The sequence below is a fragment of the Myotis davidii genome, unplaced genomic scaffold (assembly GCF_000327345.1).
Source record: "Myotis davidii unplaced genomic scaffold, ASM32734v1 scaffold38, whole genome shotgun sequence".
Taxonomy (NCBI): Eukaryota; Metazoa; Chordata; class Mammalia; order Chiroptera; family Vespertilionidae; genus Myotis; species Myotis davidii.
In genome coordinates, this window is record NW_006291383.1 from 2840162 (window position 1) to 2861086 (window position 20925).

General features: G+C 38.3%; 1 protein-coding gene across 21 annotated transcripts in view; it reads left to right on the forward strand.

Annotated features, from left to right (window-relative positions):
- Positions 1 to 20925, forward strand: part of TCF4 (transcription factor 4) — a 335849-nt gene that overhangs the window by 158178 nt on the left and 156746 nt on the right. For 12 of the 21 annotated variants that reach the window (XM_015564424.1, XM_006764466.2, XM_006764465.2 and 9 more), the window contains one exon: positions 17097 to 17161. In XM_015564424.1, coding sequence (XP_015419910.1) covers positions 17097 to 17161 — 65 coding nt within the window. Of the gene's footprint in view, positions 1 to 847; positions 867 to 16341; positions 16407 to 16485; positions 16857 to 17096; positions 17162 to 18390; positions 18548 to 18892; positions 19016 to 20925 lie in introns of those variants that run through there. The other 9 variants (XM_006764476.2, XM_015564427.1, XM_006764478.2 and 6 more) reach the window with 6 other exon arrangements.

Sequence of the window (20925 nt, forward strand, 5' to 3'; positions counted from 1 at the left end):
AGGGGAGAAGGAAAGCATATTTCTTTATAAATTGTCAAATTTATAAGTGTTTTCACTCTGGAATGATATAAAACAACTTCAGGCAGTTTCTAAGATGCAGTTTCCTGTTTATTGAAAGTGAAATTGTAATTCCCAAAATTGCTAGTCTAGCATAAATAAAGAGTATAAATATGTCTTGTTAGGGGAAGATAGAAACTTTGATATGTGAGATTTCATTCTTGGAGTATCTAAGGAAAATAGAAAAGATCATCAATTATTTAATCAGAAGTTTAATGTAAATCTTATTTCCCTGTTATGCAATTAAGAATGACTAGGTTTTTATTCCTCACTAATATCAGAGTTTCAAGAAACAGAATTTTATTTCAATCTCTTGGTTTCTTTCCAACTTTTGTTTTGTCACTGTGTGTGTGTGTGTGTGTGTGTGTATTCATTGTCTGAGATCATAGTGGCCCTGTCTTCTTTAAATTCTATTGTGTTAAATAGCAGGCAGAGGAAGGCTTCACTTTTTTTTCTTTTAGTTTACTTCTTTTTTATGCAGGCAAACTGCCCATCCAGATGGTAGGATTTCACCTGTAAGCAATCTGAAACGATAGGTTAATCCTGACATTTTATAGAGCTTTTTTATTTTCTTTCATACAGTACAACTAAGTACAGAGTAACCACTCAAGATAATGTTTCCCTTTTTTTTTCTTTTAAAGCACTTCCTGTTCACCAACAACCCTGTATTTGGGGCTCAATTAAAATCTGTGGCTTTAGGCACTTTGCTGCTATTGTCAAAACCACATCTGATGAAATCTTTGACCACTTCTAATATGTGTGAATGAGGAAGTGATGGCAGAAGTGAAGGAACACGTGTCAACCTGCAGGTTAGTTTTGGAGAAACAGATTATTTTAATTTTATAAGCTCAGGGTTCCACTGGCTTTGATAAACTCACTGTTCGTTTGTTCCCCCCACCAAAGTCATAAACGTTTGCTAACTCATTCTTCCTTCAGTAATGCCTAGCATGGTGTGAGCAACCAGAATCCTGAAATTTGATTTTGTTTCAGTGTGGCTAGCGGCTAGCCTCTGGTAGCTTATGTGACTGAGGAAACTGGGGAGATTCTCTAAAGTGACTTGTTGACCTGTTATAGGGAATCCCATTATTTCCCAACGCAGGTTTTGGTGGTGTCTTTGGAATAGAATATGAAAGGGAGAGGGAGTCTTGAAGATTGTTCTTACTCATCATAACTGTAATCATACTGTATTGACCGGTTACTTTGGAACACTATCTTCTTGATTTTATTTCTAGAAATCCTGTGTTGGCATGAATTATTTCTCCAGTTATTTACACAGGAGGATGGCTATCGAAGCATCATCTCCCCTGGCTTATTCCCTTGGGAGAACATTTTTGAAAGTACTCAACTAATCTTATCCTTGTCAGAATTGGGGACCCTAGTTGTGGCATTATTTATTGCTTTTTCAGTTTCCTGTTTTGCACATGTTAATTCCCATGGGTATTTTCTTCTTCAAGTGATGAGATTTCCACTGTCCGGAGCAGCAAGCCACACTGGCTGGAGTTATTGAACTCTGAAATAGGAAACCTGTGGGTGATCCGGTTTACCTCCCCAGAAGCGATTGCTTTAGTCAAGGAGAATTACAGCCCCATGACTGAGAATTTCAAAGTAGTTGTTTCACTAAAACATCCACAGATTTTCTTTCAGGTATTGCAACAAAATCAACATTTGTTTGTGGCCAGCGAAGCCAGTGATCCTGGGTATTCGCATCCAGATGCTTCTCATATTTCCCTTGCAAACTTTCCCATTGGCTGGGGTCTGTGGAGAGATTTAAGTGGCTGGCTGGTGGAAATGTTTGGGAGAACATTTGCGTATCAAAGCAGCCTAAATATTTGCAAAAATGTTTGCTTGAGAAAAAAGAATCCACTTAGGATTAGGAAGTAACTGCTTAAACATTTAAAAAGCATTTGTGATTTCCTGAAGTATATTATTCAAGAGCCAAGACCCAACTTGAATTTCGGAGGTTATCCCAGAATCCATGTTTTGTTTTATGATTAAGATCTTTATCTATATGTGGTATAAAAAAACAACCCCCCACAAATATATTTAACATTTAATTTGTTATTACTTATAAACCTATAAAACAGTTGATGAGAGAAAGGGCCTCATGAAATGATGAGATATTGAATAACTCTAACCTCATTCTTGCCCTCTATTATGTATTCTTCCCTGTAAAACACAGTTGTATTGCTATGATATGACATTTGGTTCTGTAGGAGTTCATGAGCTTTCTCGTAATCGTAATGGTTGAGTGGCAACTCTTTCTCTTTTTTTCTTGGTAAAGAGTTTAATGTGGGCTTTTTTGTATTCAAATGATTAAAGTTTTAGCTGCATTTCACTGATGGTTTGGAAACAGTGCATACACTATTCAGTGCAGCCCAATTTTTCCAACTTGTTAACAATGTAGGAGTTGAGCACTGACAATTGCTGTACTTAAAAGCCCCTTGGATCAGGTGTTATTTTACCATCTGGACATTTTAATTAGTAATAAAAATGTGGTTCTGGATATACAGAAATAGGATCTACAGTACACAGTGGCCCAGTGCTCTCTATTGGTGCTGAGGTGTGCATGGCTACATTTTACAAGTGTGTGTGTATGTGTGTGTGCTCATGTGTAAATGTGATTGTATGTTGAGTATGTATTCATTCCTCCTAGAAAACCTAAGTATAGGATTCTGGTGCCCTTTTCAAAGTGGGTACTATCACAACACCAACAAAATATTATATTTGGCTACTTTTTCTCGAATATCAAGTCAAAATGTATAACATATGTATTTGCACTCCTAAGTAATACTTGCCTATATCTTTCTAGTGCTCATATTTCCTCGTGTGGTATATGGTATGGCATGGCAATACAATGCTGACTGGGCAGGAGATGTGGCTCCCTCATTCCATCGCTGGGTGCTCTAAGTCAAATACATTAACCTCTCTGAATTTCCTTTTATCCTTACCTACAGAATAAAAGTGTTAATGATAATAGGTATGATAACTACCTAACAGAATTATGATGAAGCTTATGTGAAAGCACTTCATAAAATGCAGAGACAAAACAAGTGATTTTTAATACAGATTACCATTTCAAAATCTACATACCATTTTCATAATTCATTAATTGTCATATTAAAAATTAAAGAAAATGCAAATATAAACACACAGTAGGTTACTAACAAATAATAACTTTAGGACCACCAGAAAATGCGTTTATAATTTTAAACATGATGCAAAATGATCTTCTTTTATAAAGTATCAGGATATGCTCTTTGAAATAATGTTATTCTTAATTAAGGCAGAAGCGGGTACAGTTGAGGGAAATAGTGACCCTCTGGAGAAATGGAGAGTGAAAATAGTTTAGGGAAATGAGTCTTAGTGTCTTCTCTTTTGGAAAGATGCATGCATGTTTATCTTCATTATTATGAGTTTCATGTTTGCAAATCAGTGTGACTACTTAAATATAATCACCTACCTATTACAATTTATTTCATACTATTATTTGCTCAAGAATGCATCCTTTGTCATCCCCAGGAAGGGAGGGAGTTGATGAAATTACCTTGGGACACTGGTCCAGATCCATGAGTTTGGATACTTCTATAGAAAGCTTTTTCTTTTTTTATTATAGGCCCAGTTCTCTTCCTGAGAATTCTTCAGGAGAAATAGGAACATTCCCTCCCCCCTCCCCCTTTATTGTATAATCGTATACCATTGCATAATGATACTGCTTTGGTCATTTCATTAATTTAATCCCCCTTCCCTTAATGCAATAAATGCATACCTTGAATATAGTGCAAATATGATTTCTATTACATTGTTTCAAACATCAAATATATATTATTATAGACAACCTGGTTTTAATCAGTGTCTTAGAAAGCTTATCAGACTTGTCTCTTGGACATGAAATTAGGCAGGAGTATACAGCATTCCTTTTTAGTATCATGCTAGTAAGAGCGGGATTCAACAGAGCTAGTCTTCAGTCTGTTCATTAATTTGTTTAAAATTAAGTAAACCACAGAAGAAACAGGAACATGCGAATTATGATTTCAGTTTTTAAGATTTTTTTTTGGACTTGAAAAGGGAAACTGGTTTCATTTAATGCTGTCTCAGTTTTATTTAAATGTCCCAAACTAATGACCACTTTCATTTGCATATTCTAATCTAGTGAATAGACAGGGTCTACCAATGATTTGTCTTGAAAATTTTGAAATGAGACTACAGGTCCTCCTCTTTGCAACTCCGTTTCCTAATAATGGCCATGTGTACCTTAACCTTTAGATTGCAGTACCCACAGTCATGATGTGAGCAAGAAATTATGGAACTTCTCTAAAAATTGTCTCATAGAAGGGACTCAGTTAAAAATTAGGGAGACAGCATTTAAAATTTAATAAGAAATAAAGTAATTCAAAGTAAAGTCTGTAGCCAAACTCCTTAATTGTGATGCATTTGCTGAGTTCCCCTCTTCCATCGTCGGGCCTGCTCTGATGCCATATGGCCTACCATGGAACATTTAACTTGTCAGATATAATGGATTGTCCTGGAAGCAGATTTTTGCTTTGAGCACTCGGCTCCTTTCTTGCATTTCACTCTCAGCTCCAGGCTGCAGGATGAAGGATTGTGGTGGAAATGCAAAGAAGAGACACACAGTTGATTCCCCTTAAGAGAGTGACCTATATGCCACAGAATTTTACCCACGTAAAGAGGCATTATCCCCGTCACTGGCCTTAGCAGGCTGCATGTCAGAATCATTTAAATGTGCCCGGACTTAACAGATTGTGCAAACATTTCAGAATTGAGTGCTTAGGAATAATAAAGCATCGCCCTTGTAACTTATGCAGAAATGGTGTAGCCACATCAGCCAAAAGATAAGTATTATTCATCGTGACCTACTTATAACATAAACCACCTGGTTTGTAGATGTTGCAAATTCAGTTTAACTTTCAAATCTTAAGAATGCTTAAAAAAAAATCACCTGATGGAGATGTGGCAAGGCTTCATTGTTTTGTTTGGTGAGGAGAGGTGAGGTTGAAGTGGTCATTTAGGTGGATGGACAAGTGGCAGTTAATTATCCTACCAAGCTTTCCATCTTGAAACTTAAGTGCAACCCTACCGTTTATTCTAACATACTATGCATTAGAAATTGAACATCTTGTAGATTATTTAATTTTCATCTGTTAGCGTTAAAAGTATGGTGGTTGGTGTTGGTTTTAATTTGGTTCTTTCATAAGGTGGTTCTTTTTTCATAGTAATTTGTGATACTGTTTCTGAAATCAGAAGCCTGGAAAGTACTAGGAGGAGTTTATGACTTTTGCAGTTATAGGAAAACTTCCTTAAGAGAATAAACAGTGGCTATTCCATCCATACACGTACACATATGGCAAAGAGGAACTCTTTTAGTATAGAGCCTATTGTAACCCAAAAGCTAATATAATACAGAGACCGGAATGGACAACTTACAAATAATCAAGTACAAACTACAAACCAGTGGACAAATAAATAACTTATGGACCTTAATTTAACCATAAAATGGTACATATTTGACTGTTCTAGGGTTACAAAAATTAATTAATAAGTGTGTATGTGACACATGTAAATACACTAAAAGAGACTGCACAGGGTAATTTCATATACTCATCAAAATGTGTGTTTATGTGTTAGAAATTTAACACATTTCTACAAACTTATTTATTGTAGATAGTTCTTAATAGTGATCTATAAAAACTATAGTGGCCTTGAGAACTGGTATAACCTTACTTCTATACAAAGAAGACATTTCTTTTTAATGAACAATTTCCCATGAAGCAGCTAGGAAATGTCTGTTAAAGTCAGTATTTACTAATAAAGTGTACTTGTGTGTATTTCTTACTAATCCTAAATGGACCACATTTGTTTTTGTTTTTGTTTGTTTTTGTTTTAATGCCACTGATAGGATGATTTTTTTCTCCTTCCCTGTATTAAAATTTTGGTTAGGCTTTTCCTAAGTGAGTTTAAGTGGTGGCTGGCCAGAGCTAGTTCTTATTGGGGTATGTGCGCCCTCTGCTGGCTGCTCAGATTGGAGCCAACTGGTGTGTAAGTTCTTAATAGCTTATTTTTCAAGGTTAGGGGTTTTTTTGTTTTGTTTTGTTTTTGCACTTTTACACAACTAATATATTTGCAGTAATTATAAAGTTTCAGGTTAATACTGAGTATGGCAGTTAATTTGTTTTTATTTGGAAATAAAAGGTTGTTTTATCTGTCCTTGTGTTTTTGTGTTGTTTTGTTTTGTTTTGTTTTGTTTTGTTTTGTTTTGTTTTGTTTTGTTTTGTTTTGTTTGCTTGCTTTTGCTAAATAGAGTCCTGATAGTTTAAATAACATGAAAAGTATATGTTACTCTTGAGTTTTTAAGTGGTTGGTTTTACATTTCCATTAATCGTATTTTTATAGTTCTTCCTGGCCTAATTACACTTACGAATTCTTGTTTGATTTAAAAGGATAAATCATTGAAATTTTGAAACATTACATTTTGTAGGTAATGGGTCTGATAGGCAGTCCCTGGTGAAGAATTCCCTAAAAGGGTTGACAGTTTTCACTTGTTTAGTGAAGGAAAAAGAGCTGATATTTGCATCAAAATGTTTCCTAAAGACATTTTTTGTTTCCTGCAGATCAAATTAAGCTATTCTTCCTGGCAGACATTGAGACGGGTAGTTTGAGTGGAACCTTTTTGGTTTTGTTTTGCCACTTAGAGTTATTGTTGCTGTAGTGTGAGATGTTAAAGGAGCAAGGACCAGCTTGGTCACAGGACCAGCTTCTACAAGGCAGTCACGGAGGGCGCATCCTGGCCTCCGCTCCACAGCGTGGCTGCACAGCATCCCTGGTTGCTGGTCGTGAAGGAATGTGTCTTAGAAATGGCAACAACTTTTGCTGACACATTTTTATCAAGTTCCTTATGAAAATTAATTATAAGTGATTTCTACATATATCTAAAATGAAATGTCTTGTTGAATCAGTAGGTGTTATATGGAGAGGAGAATTTAGATCTTTACAGTTCTTTTCTTTGATATTAATTTTTTTTTATAATTTGTGAGCAAATTCCATCCAAAATCCAAAACCAGCTCCCCCAAATATGAGATGATTCAAAAGCATGGATCTGAGCCCTGTCTGGTGTGGCTTAGTTGGTTGGGCATTGTCCCGTGCACCAATAGGTTGCAGGTTTGATTCCCAGTTAGATCACATGCCTGGGTTGCCTGCTCATTCCCTGACAGGGGCGTGCAGGCGACAGCCAACTGATGTTATGCTGTTGAGGAAGGAGGAAAATGTCATCTAACGTGTGTGTGTGTGTGTGTGTGTGTTTTCAATTTTTTATCTTTCCATTTTTAGGTACCAGTGACCTTAAAATTCGTTTTGGTTAGTCATATAACTATCCATTTTTAGTTACTTTGATTTATTTACCATTGTCAAGTAACTACAAACTACATTCTTTTATCAAGTTCCCACTAAATCTGTTATAATGGCATTTTGCAGTAACTCCCATACATGTCTTTCCTGTTGCCACCTGTTACCAAGACACAGGTGTATTAGGTGCTCTTCCTCTGTGCTTCTCATCATTCCCGTTTTAATCCTGGCCTACCTACATTATTGGGCTTGCTCCCCATTTCAGCCATCTAAACTCTTATGCCCTGAGAATAATGTCCATCGTGACACTGGTACATGGGGACACTCCACAAATAGTGATTTTCCTGTCCTATGATTTTGGGACCTCATTCACGAACCTATTGAGATGATCATTTTTACAAGTTTTAGATGTGAAAATTGCCATGTCTAAACAACTGTCCGATGTAATGTATTTTATTTTTGCCTATTTTGATAGGATGAGGTCACTGTTCCAACTACCCCCCTTCTCCTTCCTCCTTCTCTGATCATCTTTTCCTCTGCCTCTCCTCTTCCTTCCTGTGCCCTGTGCCTCCCTCTCTTGACTTAGTCATGCTAATATATTCAGTAATTGGAAGCTTTTCTCAAATATCCTGTGTGGGTCTGAGTGGCTTTGTAATTTTGTCTGTGAGCCATTACCTTCCTTTAACAGTGACTAGTGTCACAGGGGAGTCATACTCTGAGAAGCTTGGCCTGTTAACCTCAGAGTTTGGTTTTCTTAGGTCCATTCTTTTAAAGTTGATATGGAAAAGACGTGAATTACCTTCTGTCTGGGGTTTAAAATGTTAATTATATACGTGTAAGCTCAGCTTGAAAACTGAGGCCATCACCTGCCTACCAAGAGCTAAAATAATGTATTTTTCCTATGTAAACACTCTATAACAAACATAATGCTAGTAAAACTTTTCCCCTCTTTTCTGTTCCACTACACCTAATTTAGAGTTTGGTCATTATTATTTTTTATATTTCATGCTAGTGAGCCTCTGTTAGAACATCATGTTTAATGGGCAGCAAATAATTTATTACTAAAAGTGATTTGTTGGTAAAATATAGCTGCTGATTTTCTTTAAATTTGCCGATAAATTCCAAATAATTTAGCCCGGAAACCAAGTCTAACTCCTCTGATGTTGTCTCTTCGGAGCCTGGCCAGGAGTGTCATTAATTTGTCTCCTCCAGAGGGATCCGCGAACCAGGCTCTCCCTCAGGTGTGGATCTGTAGTGCCTTCCATACAGCAGGGGCAGAGGAGAGTGATTGGGGTCTTTTGTTAAACCCAGTAATGTTCACTAGAGGTTGCTCTGGGAAGCCTGAAGATGACTCCAGCGTGGGGGAGGACGGGGAAGAGATACTTTTGGAGCAAGGGCTGATGGGAGAGGAGCAGCCATTCACTTCCAGGACTCTCATGTCTTGGAATTGTGTTGTTTATCAGGGGAATCTGCTTGGTAATATGAGATTCATTTCTTTCAGTCAGTCAGTCTTTATTAGTGGAGACCAACAAGTTTAAAGGCTAGTACGCTCCCAGGAAAAGGTTTCTCTAACCCAGCAAATTCAGCCTTCTTCGTCTCAGGTCACACACAAGCTAATTACTAAAATTCTTCAGCACACCAAAGATATATTATAGGTATAATTTTGGCTTATTCATACCAGTCGCCTACTGTTGTGTTGGCTGTTGTCATTCTTTTTTTTTAATTTATTTATTTGACAACCTAAGGGAAAAGAAGTTAGTGCCCCTGACAAAATAGTCAGGTATTGTATGTTTAAACAATTTTTGTGGCACGCTGGTTTGAAAGCCGCTGCTTTAATCCTTAAATGGTTCCATGGTTACTGTCTGAAAGGGCCAGAAAGCAACAATTGTTTGTCTTTTTGAAATCCATTTAAATAGGTTTCATCAAGTAGTAATTGATTTTTTGTCATCCACTAGGATACCAGGTTTATAGGAGTTTCACCTATTATAACTTTAAAGGCAGTGCCTGCCACTTAAATTGGTTACTCCCTGGCTTGTTAGCCTAACCAGTGGAATTTCATAAAAAAATATAGAATGTCAGATCCCACTCCACTGAAATCAAGTACTCTGGGGTGGAGACCCAGGTATCTGTTTCAAGAAAAGTCTTACAGGTAATGATGATGAGCAGGGTTTCTTAGCCCTGCAGTTGAATTTTGGGGGATTCCTTCGCTCCATGCCCACACTCTGTCTTCTTTTGCTCCTAAGAATATAGCAAAAATCCTCCATTTCTGCTTGCTTTTGATACCTTTAGTGTGCATTGCAAATATCACCTTTTTCATTTATATATGAACTTATAATTTCTTCTAATAAAAAATAAGATTTCAAATGCATATGTTGTTTCCTCAGAGACCTCAGAACTCCTCAATTGTCTTGCTTATACCCAATCATAACAGACACTGAAATAGAAATATAAAATAGAGCTGATAGAACTAGTAAGATCTTACTCCCATGAAGCCAGGACTAAGTTACTGATTAGAAGTAAGTTGAATGATTTCAGGGTTGCCCTTAGTCCTTCAGGTCTCTAGGGGACCCTTGTACAAATTGCTGATTCAGAAAATCATTACTCTGGTGGCTCAAGTGGCACTTTAGTGGCCTTAAAGAGTTATTTGACACACCTCCCCACACAGCTAAGTTATCCCCATGATTATGTTGATTAATTGCACACTCTGTGGAATGAGTGTTATTTTCAATTAAAGATTTTCCTGCATTTGGAAAGTAAAGCATAAAACTCGTATCCTTTAATTTGGTCATGTGCACACACATCTCCTAAACCCGACACTGAATGAAGGGGATTGTTTTGGCTGTTGTCTTGGGCATGTGAATTATTCTAAGATAGTATTTTTATCCTGCATTGAGAGAATGTAGTTTTTCATCTCCCAGAGGATGGTCACTCAGAATGTTGATCAGTTTTAACATTCTCATCCGTCAATGGACTTGAGAACTCCTCTTTGACTTACTACATGTTTAGTTCAAATTATTTGAGGGGAGGGTTGTGAAACACAGGGAAAAGAACACAGGTGGATACTCTTTGTGACTACAACATATGCTGATAATGCACTAGAATATGCCAAAAAGAGATGGCATATTGTGAAAATGGGCTTTGGTACTAGAACTGGAAGTTTTTGTTCTAGCTTTATCTCTTAATATTTGTATAACTCTTATATAAGCTAGTTTCTTAATTTGAGTAATCTCATCTATAAAAATAGGGATTAAAATGTCTAAGGGACTCTTAGGGTGTGTTGTCTTAAATAATACAAGTTAAATTACTTTGGGTACTTAACGTGCTTTACACATGTAAGTGCTTTAAGGAGGACTGAATATCAATTTGAACCATAGCCCCCTAAAATGATGAGTTTTGTGATGCCTCAAGATGCTCAGCATATTTGGGATTTGAGTGCAACACTGTTTGAAGGGAGCACAGTGTCTAGACGAGATGAGGTGAATCAGTGATAAAATGCAGCTAAAACTCCAAATTTTCCATGATCAGAGCCATAGATCATTACTGAATATTCTATTTTTATGACTTAAGACTATCAGTGAAAGAGACGACTAATACTATTTTTTTCCCTGGGAAAATGGCTAGCTTCCTATTTCCCATTAGTCTTTGGTACAAACTATGTGCCTAATCACCTTCCCCCCTGCCCCCCGCTTTTAATTTAGAAAAAAAAGGGAAGAGGAGAATTTTTCTAAGTTATGGATGACTAGTTTATCTACTGGAATTGAGTTGTAATTCTTTTAGCATGAAATTTATTAAATTTTGATTCCTTAATGCCTGTGGGTGATGACAGGGTGTCCTGATGACAGTAAGATTCTGTAGAAGTGAACAATGTTCTCTGTATTCTAGAAATCAAAAGACACTTGTGATCTATGCTGTGTGGTCCTGTATTATACTTATATTTTTACTTTTACTCTTTGCTGTACATTTTAAATGAAGTCATATTCTTCCCTTCAGGAATGTGTAGAGGTGCAGTTTGCTGCCATGTTTTTGTTGCTTTGTTGCTTCAAGTTCGTGTTGAGATGATTGTGGTTTGTTGTATGACGTCACAGATTCTGGTGCATGTCCTTTGCACAGCTCTAAGGTACCTAGAGACCATTTAGGAGTAAAACACCATGTACATGTAAATGATCGCCACTTATAAGACACTTTCATTAATTTCTTATCAAATTCATAAGTGTTTTGGGGCCTGGGATTTCAGTCTTCAGTACTGGGCTTCTTGCTTATTGATAGTCTCCCTGCCCCCCCGCCCCCTGCCCCCACTCGGATTTAAATAGCAGCCCCACAAAATAGTGCTAAAAGCGCCACCTTTGGAATCCAAGTGTCAGGATTTGATTCCGGACCTAATCACTTAGCTTCTGCGTGACCTCTGGAAATTTCTATAACTCAGCTTCCTCATTTATAAAATGGGGTTTACATTACCCGCCTCACTGGGTTGTTGTGCAGCTTGAATAAATCAGTCCATATACGCCCTTTGCATTGTGGGTAATGTAACAGGGACTCATCTATTCTTATTTGAGCAAGGGAGGAAAAGGCAGACATGGAAAAGATGAAAGAACTGCAAATAATGACCTCATGTATATTTTCAGAACCATTAAGAATTGCAGTCATTGTTTAATGAAATAGTCTTTTCAATATAAAGAAAAATTAATAGGGTAACCAGGAATAGGTTGGGGTTGGGGACAGGGGCACAGATTTATTCTGACTGGAACATGGTGATGATGAGTTTCCTAGTCTGGTGGCTGGGAACAAAAGGCTCATTCTTCAGTTCCCAGAATGAGGATTAACAGGGAAGCAGCCTTGCCTGGCATTGTCCTGCAGCATCAGATAATTGTTAGCAAGGCTTTTCATGGGACAGGTTTCACTGTAGAGGTACATTTTTTTTCAGTAGTAGGTGAAATGCCTACCATTTACATATAATTTTAAAAGCGGCCTTTTAAGAATGAATGGCTAGAAACCTGAACATGACCTGTTATTGTCCTACTGGTCAACCACCGGTGGGTTCTCCCATGTCACAGCGTATCTCCAGAAATCATCAGTACGTTGTTCTTGATATTTCTCACTTTTACCATGTAGATTAGAACTTTCCAGATGTAGGAATCTATCAAAATGGTCTCGTAAGTGCATTCATTCACAGGGATACTTCCTAGATGTATGGCATTGTTGTACAACAGAATGCTATGTATATGGATATATTGGAAGAAAAATTGGAAGTCAAATGGAAAATTATATAAGGATATGAAAGTATTACATTTGGAATTATATTAGCATTTGTTAACCATAGTGCCCCAAATAAAAACCACTTTTTTCCTTATCCTCCCTGGGAATTGTTGAATAGATCAGAACATATATTGGTCTTTAAAAAATTGGACATCACTTATGCAGTATTTTCTACTTAGATTAGATTTTCAAGGGGAACAGAAGAAACAAGTGAATCTTTTATTGATTGTTAGTTGGTGCCATTTGTAATTATCAAGTTTAAATGTAGGTTTTAGCAGCTGATGGGTTCATTTTGGACAAAACACGTGTTGACTTTCTAGGCTGTTTGCTCACTGTAGATGCCGACTGTTCTGGAGAGGGGGCTGCGTGTTGGTCTCCTTTGTCTCTGGAAAGGATTGATTGACTGATGTGTCTGCTCACTTAACAGCGTTTTTCTTGCTTAACTTTAAAAATTGTGACATAGTATCGCATGTTCCTTGTATACATCATTTCTGGGGAAGAAACGTGTTTAGCCAATATGTCGGCTCGGTTTATGCAATCCTCTCTGGAGCTTTCATTCAGCCCCCAGTGTGCTCCATCGGGCCACACCGTTTGTTTCATCCGCGGCAAGTCGTCACCAGCCGCAGAGTTTCACGGTCAGTCCTCTCAGGTAGAAGAATGAATCGAATGCCCGACAAGGTTTGTTTCCGGTACATATTTCAGAACCACCCCTACCCCCCGTACACACACCCCACCCTTTCTGGGCATACGACAAATGTTACTAACGGGTACCTTTAGTTTTTAAAACATGGACAACAGTACTCCATGCAGTAAAAGACTTGAGCGATTAATGCTACCCTTATGCCTCTTTTGAGTAGTTTTAGCCATGGGGCTTGGCACTGCCACCGTTGTCTCTGTGCCAAAAACTATCCGCAGCGGCTGTCGCATTCTAGTACTGGAGGGTTGTCTCAAAAATTCCGCAGTGAGCACGCCGCTGGTTCATCACTGCTATCTCTTTTAAATATTGAAAAAATAGAATCTCTAGCTCTCAAAGCTCGGCTGTGGTTGTGGGGCTGGGGGTGGGTGGGTGGCGAAGAATGGAGAAAGGAGGAAAGAGCTGTCTGCGCCAGCCAGTGGGTCTAAGTGACAAAAACCCATGCCTGACATCGAGTAAGCACAGATATTTAGGAGCTTTTGTGTGCATGAGCACAGAGAGTTACTTAAGAATCGTACTCAAACATGTTATCAGCACTCTTGAAAATTTTATTATCTGCAACAAACGTTCCAGTGAATTTTTAGCAGAAAATCAACATCAAGACCATAGCTAATTTTTCGTGGACAATTTACACAAAAGATGTATTTATTTGCCTGGAAACTGAGGTGTCATTGTAAAATGGCTCCTTCCTGTCATTAGGAAGTGATCGGAATAGATATAATACGTCTGAGAAAGCCCTTGGGTTTATCCTCAGTCTCCGATTATTTTGCTCCCAAATGGGGGTTTGGGCTCCGAGGGCAGATTTATAGTTGAATTTGGGAACAAAAAGATGTAATAAAGTTAAAGGCTTACACTATTAGAATGAAATGTGTTCGTTCATGATCTCTGGAGCGATCTATTTGATGGTAAAAATGGATGCTACAGATGAAATCTTTACAAGGAGCATAATCCTAAAAAAAAAAAAAAAAAAAAAGAAAGAAAGAAAAAGGAATGCACCTCCCAGCCTCCTGCTGGCTGCACTGCCTCTTTGGTACCTCGCAGACTTCGACAGAGTCCTGGACTGGTGCCCATTGATGTCATGGAAACACTCAAATTACTGAGAATGATTCATGTCTATGCTGGTCTCTTATCCTCCCCCACACAAACACGAGTAGATTTTTAACCCTGACAACTTGTAATTTGCAGTGGGTTTATTTTTGTATCTGGATAAATATTTTTTAACAAGCAAAATTAAGATTAAGCGGTCTGTATCTGATATGATAGTAAAGAGTGCTGGGCCTTGTAGCCTGGAGTACTTTGGGGACTCGGTGCAGCATGAATTCATATTCTTCTCATCCCTGCCTCCTTCTCTCCCTTCCTACCCCCTTGCTTTTCCATTCCACTCTCCCTCTCTTTATCTCCTTTCTTCTCTCCTCTCTCATTTATTCTCATTTTCTTTTTTTCCCTCCTCCCTCCCCTCATCTGTACTATTTACACTGACCTTCTAGCTTCAAAATAAGGGAAGGGATAGCTCTAACTTATATATATATATACATGAATTGAGACAAATCCTCTTAAGACAATTAATCTCTGAGGTCCATGTGCTGGACTCAAGTTGGGAAAGAATGCCAGGTGGTGAAATTCTATAGGGGATAAATTCAGTAATTCTTTCTAGAGAGAAAAATAGATAGTCTTTCTTACTTTAAATTGTATTTTAAAACTCAGTTTTTAGAAATTACCAAAACAGCTTACTAGATGTCCAATTTCCTAGGCAGTCAGAGCAAATTCTACCTCATCTATTCATTTATCTATCATCTATCTTTCTGTCTGCCTGCTTGCTTACATCTCTACTTGCCTTTCTAGTTGTTAAACAAGTGAATATTATGTCAAAGAGAATTATGCTGTGGTTGTATGGAAGCTTTTAAAGTGCAAGAGCTTAAGGAAGGACATATGCCATTCGATAGCTTATAAATGTCGAGTCTTTTCTGTTAGTAATATTTGTAGAGAGAAGCTAAGGGGCATCTATAGATTATATTTGACCTACACAGAAGAGTAGATATGTATGCATGGGCATTTGCACTGCTGAACAGGTAAATGAGTTTTTTCTTCAGTGTAAAATCCCATACAATTAAAGTTATTCTCTTAGATGTCCCAACAGTGACAGTATGTCTGTGAGATGATATCCTGTTCCACAGGAATTGAAACTGATATGGACATTGATTTTCTACTTTGCACTGAACAACATACCAGAAGTGGGTGGGGGAATGTTTTCCAAGTTTCAGAGTTATTGAATCAGTAGAAAAGTTAATGCTGGGGGGGAGAGAGGGTTAATTTTAAGACTCAGGTTTGGCTTTCTTTGAAAAGTCATCTTCTATTATATATATAATACAAGGTGTACTTTTGGTCAGATAGAAGATTTATTAAAGGTACATTCTTTGTGTAGTATCACGAAGGAATGCACTGATAACATTGTCACCAAACTAAAACATAAAAAATGACCACTGTTCCTTTTCATATTTGCCATAACTTGGGTTGAGGGGAAATTGAGGTGATTACCATTCGGTCTCTCAAAAATACTAATTTTGAATTTTCTCACCAAAAGAAAGAATCGTATAATCCTAGGAGTGAAGTATAGTGTTCCTTAACATTCCGTTTTCCACAAAAGAAGCATCCTTCAGTCTCAGGCAGCGTGGGGTTTGCATTCTGGGTACTTGGCTGTCCTTAGACCTTTTTAATGTGTGGTCTGGGTCCGTTTTCAGTGATAACTCTTCATATGTCACTCACTGAACTCTACTGCTTAGATCTCTTGTAATGTGGTTTCATTGTCTACCTTGCTGATTATTAAGGGTAACCATACTTTAAAAAGAAACCAATGAGCAGCCTTGATGACATCCTTAGATGTGGCCAAACAGCTTCTGAGGCTGCATACATCTCTGTATATAAAGTTAGGTTGTTAGAATTGGAACAAGATATTCACATTCTGTTATCCCATGTCCTGAGGAGTCTGCTGGTAGAATCTGAACTTGGGATCAGAGTCGGCAGTTTTTCAAAGCCCTCTTTTCCAAATGTAAATTCCATCATCATTGTGATCACGATGGAATTTACTCCTGGGAAAGGGAGTTAAAAAAAGAGAGAGAATGTCTCAGAATTTTGAGTAGTTTCTTTTGCTGTATTCACCATCTGGAAAGCCTTGATTGATTAGTTTTGGCCTCACCATTAAGTGTCAATATAATCAATGGGAATTCCTAGACTAGGGTCATTACATAGATAATTTGCCTGCTGTGTAAATAAAAATGAAATTGTTTAAATTTGTGAGAGAGAACGCAAGTGAAAATAAGAAATGACAATTTGTTTGTTAGAGAAAGTGGAGGCCATTGGAATGACAGTTTTTGGAAGTGTGGAGCAGTTTGGCTAAGAATAGGAATGAAGGATATTTTTTTCCAGTTTATCATAGCCAGAGTGAGGAAGTGTTATTCCCGCTCTTGCTTGCATACATTGCCAGTAGTGCCTACTTTACGTATGTAAACATCGGGGAAGAGAAGTAGATGTCTATTACCTGGAAGCTTTTTTTTTTTTTTTTTTTTTTTTTAAAAAAAAGTTTTTTTTAAAACCTGGCACAGGAAAGCAGTGACATTCTACATGAGCCAAAATAGCCAGTCTTTCTCTGCAAATACAGTAGGAGCAATTTAATTCCATGAAGAATAAACTAATTCAACAAACTTTCATATTTACACTTTTTTTTTGTTTCTCTTGGCAGGTAAAACAGAAAGGGGCTCATATTCATCTTATGGGAGAGAATCAAACTTACAGGGTTGCCACCAGGTAAGTGAGGATCTCGCATGGGAAAGGGTTGGGAGAATTAGCCTGGTAATTCGGTTTATTTTATAAATTAGATGATGCATTTTGGACTGTGACACGAAGATGCACTGAGAGCCTGCCGATGCCTCTTCCGTTTAAAAAGTAATGAAACAGCACAGAGCTTGTAGGTAATAGGCACCTCATCTTTAGATCTCTGGCATATCAGAACTACATTTGCTGGCTCGCTTTTAGTTTTTAATCCCTCAACCGGTACCAGTGGCACTGTTTGCAAACCTGCGATGTCGGTGAAAGTGGTTCCATCAAAAGAGTTTATTTGCAATTAAGAACTTAAGAATTTCTTACACTAGAAATACTTCGTGCAGCCATGTGTCAAACCCTGGGTTTGGTGGCTACTGCCCTAAATTATAGTTTTCTTAGGGGCTGTATGATGTTGTGTGAAAACAGGGTTGTATTGAGGGATAAAAATGTCTGTGAAAATATGATTTGTTGTCCCTTTTTGTTTCTGAATTGTTTTTGGCTGGAAGTCAAGGCCAGCAGGCTAACAGCAAAGCCGTCTCAAGGGAAGCATGCGTGAGCTAGAAAAAATAAGAGTACTTTAATTAAATAATAAAATGCCAGTGTAATACAAAGGTATAGCATGTGTGTGTTTGTCTCTGTGCACCCTGCATTTGCATACCTTTAACTCTCCAGAGAAAGCCCCGTTCTAAAAATACTATCAGTAGCCCAAAGTGTAAGCTTTGTTTCAAGACAATTGAGATTTTATAGATGCTTTCTTTTTAATTTCAGTATCAGTATTAATCATATGTTTAAAACCTTTTTTTTAAGATGTAAGCTTTCTTTTTATAAGTGCATTGGTTTCTGTGGAAAACTCTTGATAGAATTTAATAATCCTCTTTAATATTCAAAGCTTTCTACTGTTTTATTATTCACCCAAACAACGTATGTTCTTTTTGTGCTGGAAAGGGAATGCTTGTTCTCTTGAACCCTCCCCCCCTCCCATTTCCTTTAATGAAATGGGAAAAAAATCTATTTAAAAAATTTAAAACAACTGTTTAATATATCCTGAAAATGTAAGCAAACAGCTTTAGTGATGAAATAGAGCCCTGAAGGAGGTTTGCTTTTCAGATCAGTTGCCTGTCATTAAAGGTGGGATTCGGGTGGCTTGGTTTTCCCTGGACGCATTTGCATTTTTAAAGTTTGCTCCTTTGGCCCAGCCACCAATGCAGTCATATTCAGCATCTGAAAGACTTGCAAGAGGAGGTGAATGGTGCCTGGTTAGGGAGCTCCGCTGCACGGCTGCAGAGGACAGTCCATGGGAGTTTGTTTGGAAAGAATTCTGCAGGAAAGAAATTTACAGTCCTTCCAACGCAACGGAAACATCTTTGGAATGTGAGTGCAAATGTTCGGGGTAGATAGCCAGGCGACAAGCCTCTCTCAGTGCCGAGTCTCTGGTGTAAAGCTCTCAATTCCTGCAGAAGAGCCTGTTCCTGTGTATCTGTTTTCTGAGGGTCAAGGCAGAGGTCGTCAGAGTTTTGGGGAGAAGAAAGTTGACAACATCCTTCCTTTTTGCAGATGGTCATGGCAGAGGTCTCTGTTTTTGCTGGGCCTCTTTTTCTGGTCAATGAGAGAATAGGCTTCCTCGCCCCTGTATCCTTTCTTAGTAATAGGAATTGGCGTGATTCCTCACAGACACAAAGATTTCCTCTGCTGAGTAAGCGTGAGGCCCCTTAACTTGTGAAAGCATCATCCAGACCGCGTGAGTCGTCTGTGTATGTGCAGGGACACAGACCCTCCCTCGGTGTGTGGGAAATACTTCCCTCGGGTGAAACTGAAGTGAATTTTCTTGGCAAACATAAGGTGAGAAGTGGAAAGGGGCAGAGGGTGGAGTACAGAGGTGGATGGACTGGCGTGTGATGGCTGAATTTCGGGGCCTTGGGAGGTTCATTTTGAGACATTCGTGTCCAGGAAAACTCCGTTGTATAAAAGAGTACGCTTTTCTTAAAAAGTCTTCCTAATGTAGATGTGGAGGGTAGATGCTTTCTTTCTTATTTCTGCTTCATGGTTGTGAGTCTTGCTTAGCCTGGTCTCAGCAGCATCCATAAACGGTGTGATCACTCAGGGGTAAATAAAAGAGCAGACTTTTGGAAATGCCCTGATTGAGGAAATAGGGGCCGGAGATGAAAAGTGCCCATATTATGAATTCTCTGTGAAATTTGAGAATAGAGCAGACCAGAGTGTGTCTTCCAGTGAATGAGTCTCTCTCTGGTGCCGAATGGTTCTTTGAATCCCTGTCTGCAACACCAGCAATGCAAACCAAAAGAAAGACAGCGTCTCTGTATCTTGGGCTTCAGGTCTAAATAGCAGATCACAGCTGAAATGAGTCCCCACGGTGTGGCAAGGTGAGTGACTCGCGTGGAGGGGGAGCTTTTGTTTTCTCCTGTCCCCTCCATTATAGAGACACAGGACGCAAAACCTTTAGATGATATGCCCCAGGGAACTCCAAAAGCTGCTTTATTGTATTATAACAATATCCTGTGGACTTGTAGGGTGAGCACTGTTACATGTGACCTTGCTTATGCCAGTCCCAGAGGCCTTTTGTTTGGTGTAGAGAAATGCTGGTGGTAAGCAACAGGTAGCAAAGTGCTGTCCTGGAGAAATGTATATTGATTCAGAAATGCGTCAGGTTAAAGCTTGTGCATGTGAGTGCCCATTGTGTTTCTCTGGAGGATTTAACACTAATAGTGATAGACATGTGGCTTTCAAAAAAAGTGGATAGCTTAGCCGAGAAACAAAACCGGCAGGTTTTTATTTATTTATTATCAGTTAAGTTGTTTTCATTAAAAATAGTAATGGGATAATATGAATTCATTAATGCATTTCTACATAAAATTATCAGAAATAAACGTGGTGACTTTTCAGACTTGAAGTTGTATAGAAAAAGACCCAATAGACAAACCAAAGCGGCTGAAAGGACCTTTTTTAAGTTCTCACTGAATATGGCAAAACTAATTTAAATCAAATTGGGGTACGGAAATCACACCCAGGCTTAAAATGCTCCTGCCAAATTACAACCTCATACTACTTTTACTGGCAGAGAAAATAAAATTTATAAGGGAAAGTCTGACAGAAATGAAAATGAGCGGAAATAAAGTTTTTCTCAAGATAGCCCAACTTTAAAGTGATAAATAGCCAATAGCTAATATCCCGAATGGGCATCACTTCAGAGGATAAAAGAGAACAGAGGTCCTTTGCTTTTGGCCTTTGTTTTGCTGCTTTGAATAGGATGTCTGGTGATGGCAAACTTTTTTTTTTATATATATCTCGCTGAGAGCTCTGTGAATGGGGAGATGATGTCAACAAATGATTGTTATTAAGGTAGAAGTTTTCCCCTTAAATGGAAATTCTGCATTGATTATCAGGACTTGTTTGTCTTCACTTTCTGGGATGTGGCCAAGTCTAAAGCAATGGTTTCATTATTAGTATCTCCTGAATACTAAGGTGTGTGTGTGTGTGTGTGTGTGTGTGTGTGTGTGTGTGTGTGTGAGAGAGAGAGAGAGAGAGAGAGAGAGAGAGAGGTCCCCACGGTGTGGCAAGAAAGTTAGAAAGAGTCCCCACGGTGTGGCAAGGTGACTCGCGTGGAGGGGGAGCTTTTGTTTCCTCCTGTCCCCTCCATTTGGAGTTCCCTGGGGCATATCATCTAAAGTACAAAAAAGTACTCTTATTTTTCTAGCTCACACTTAACTAGTTAAGTTAGAGTCTTATGAGTT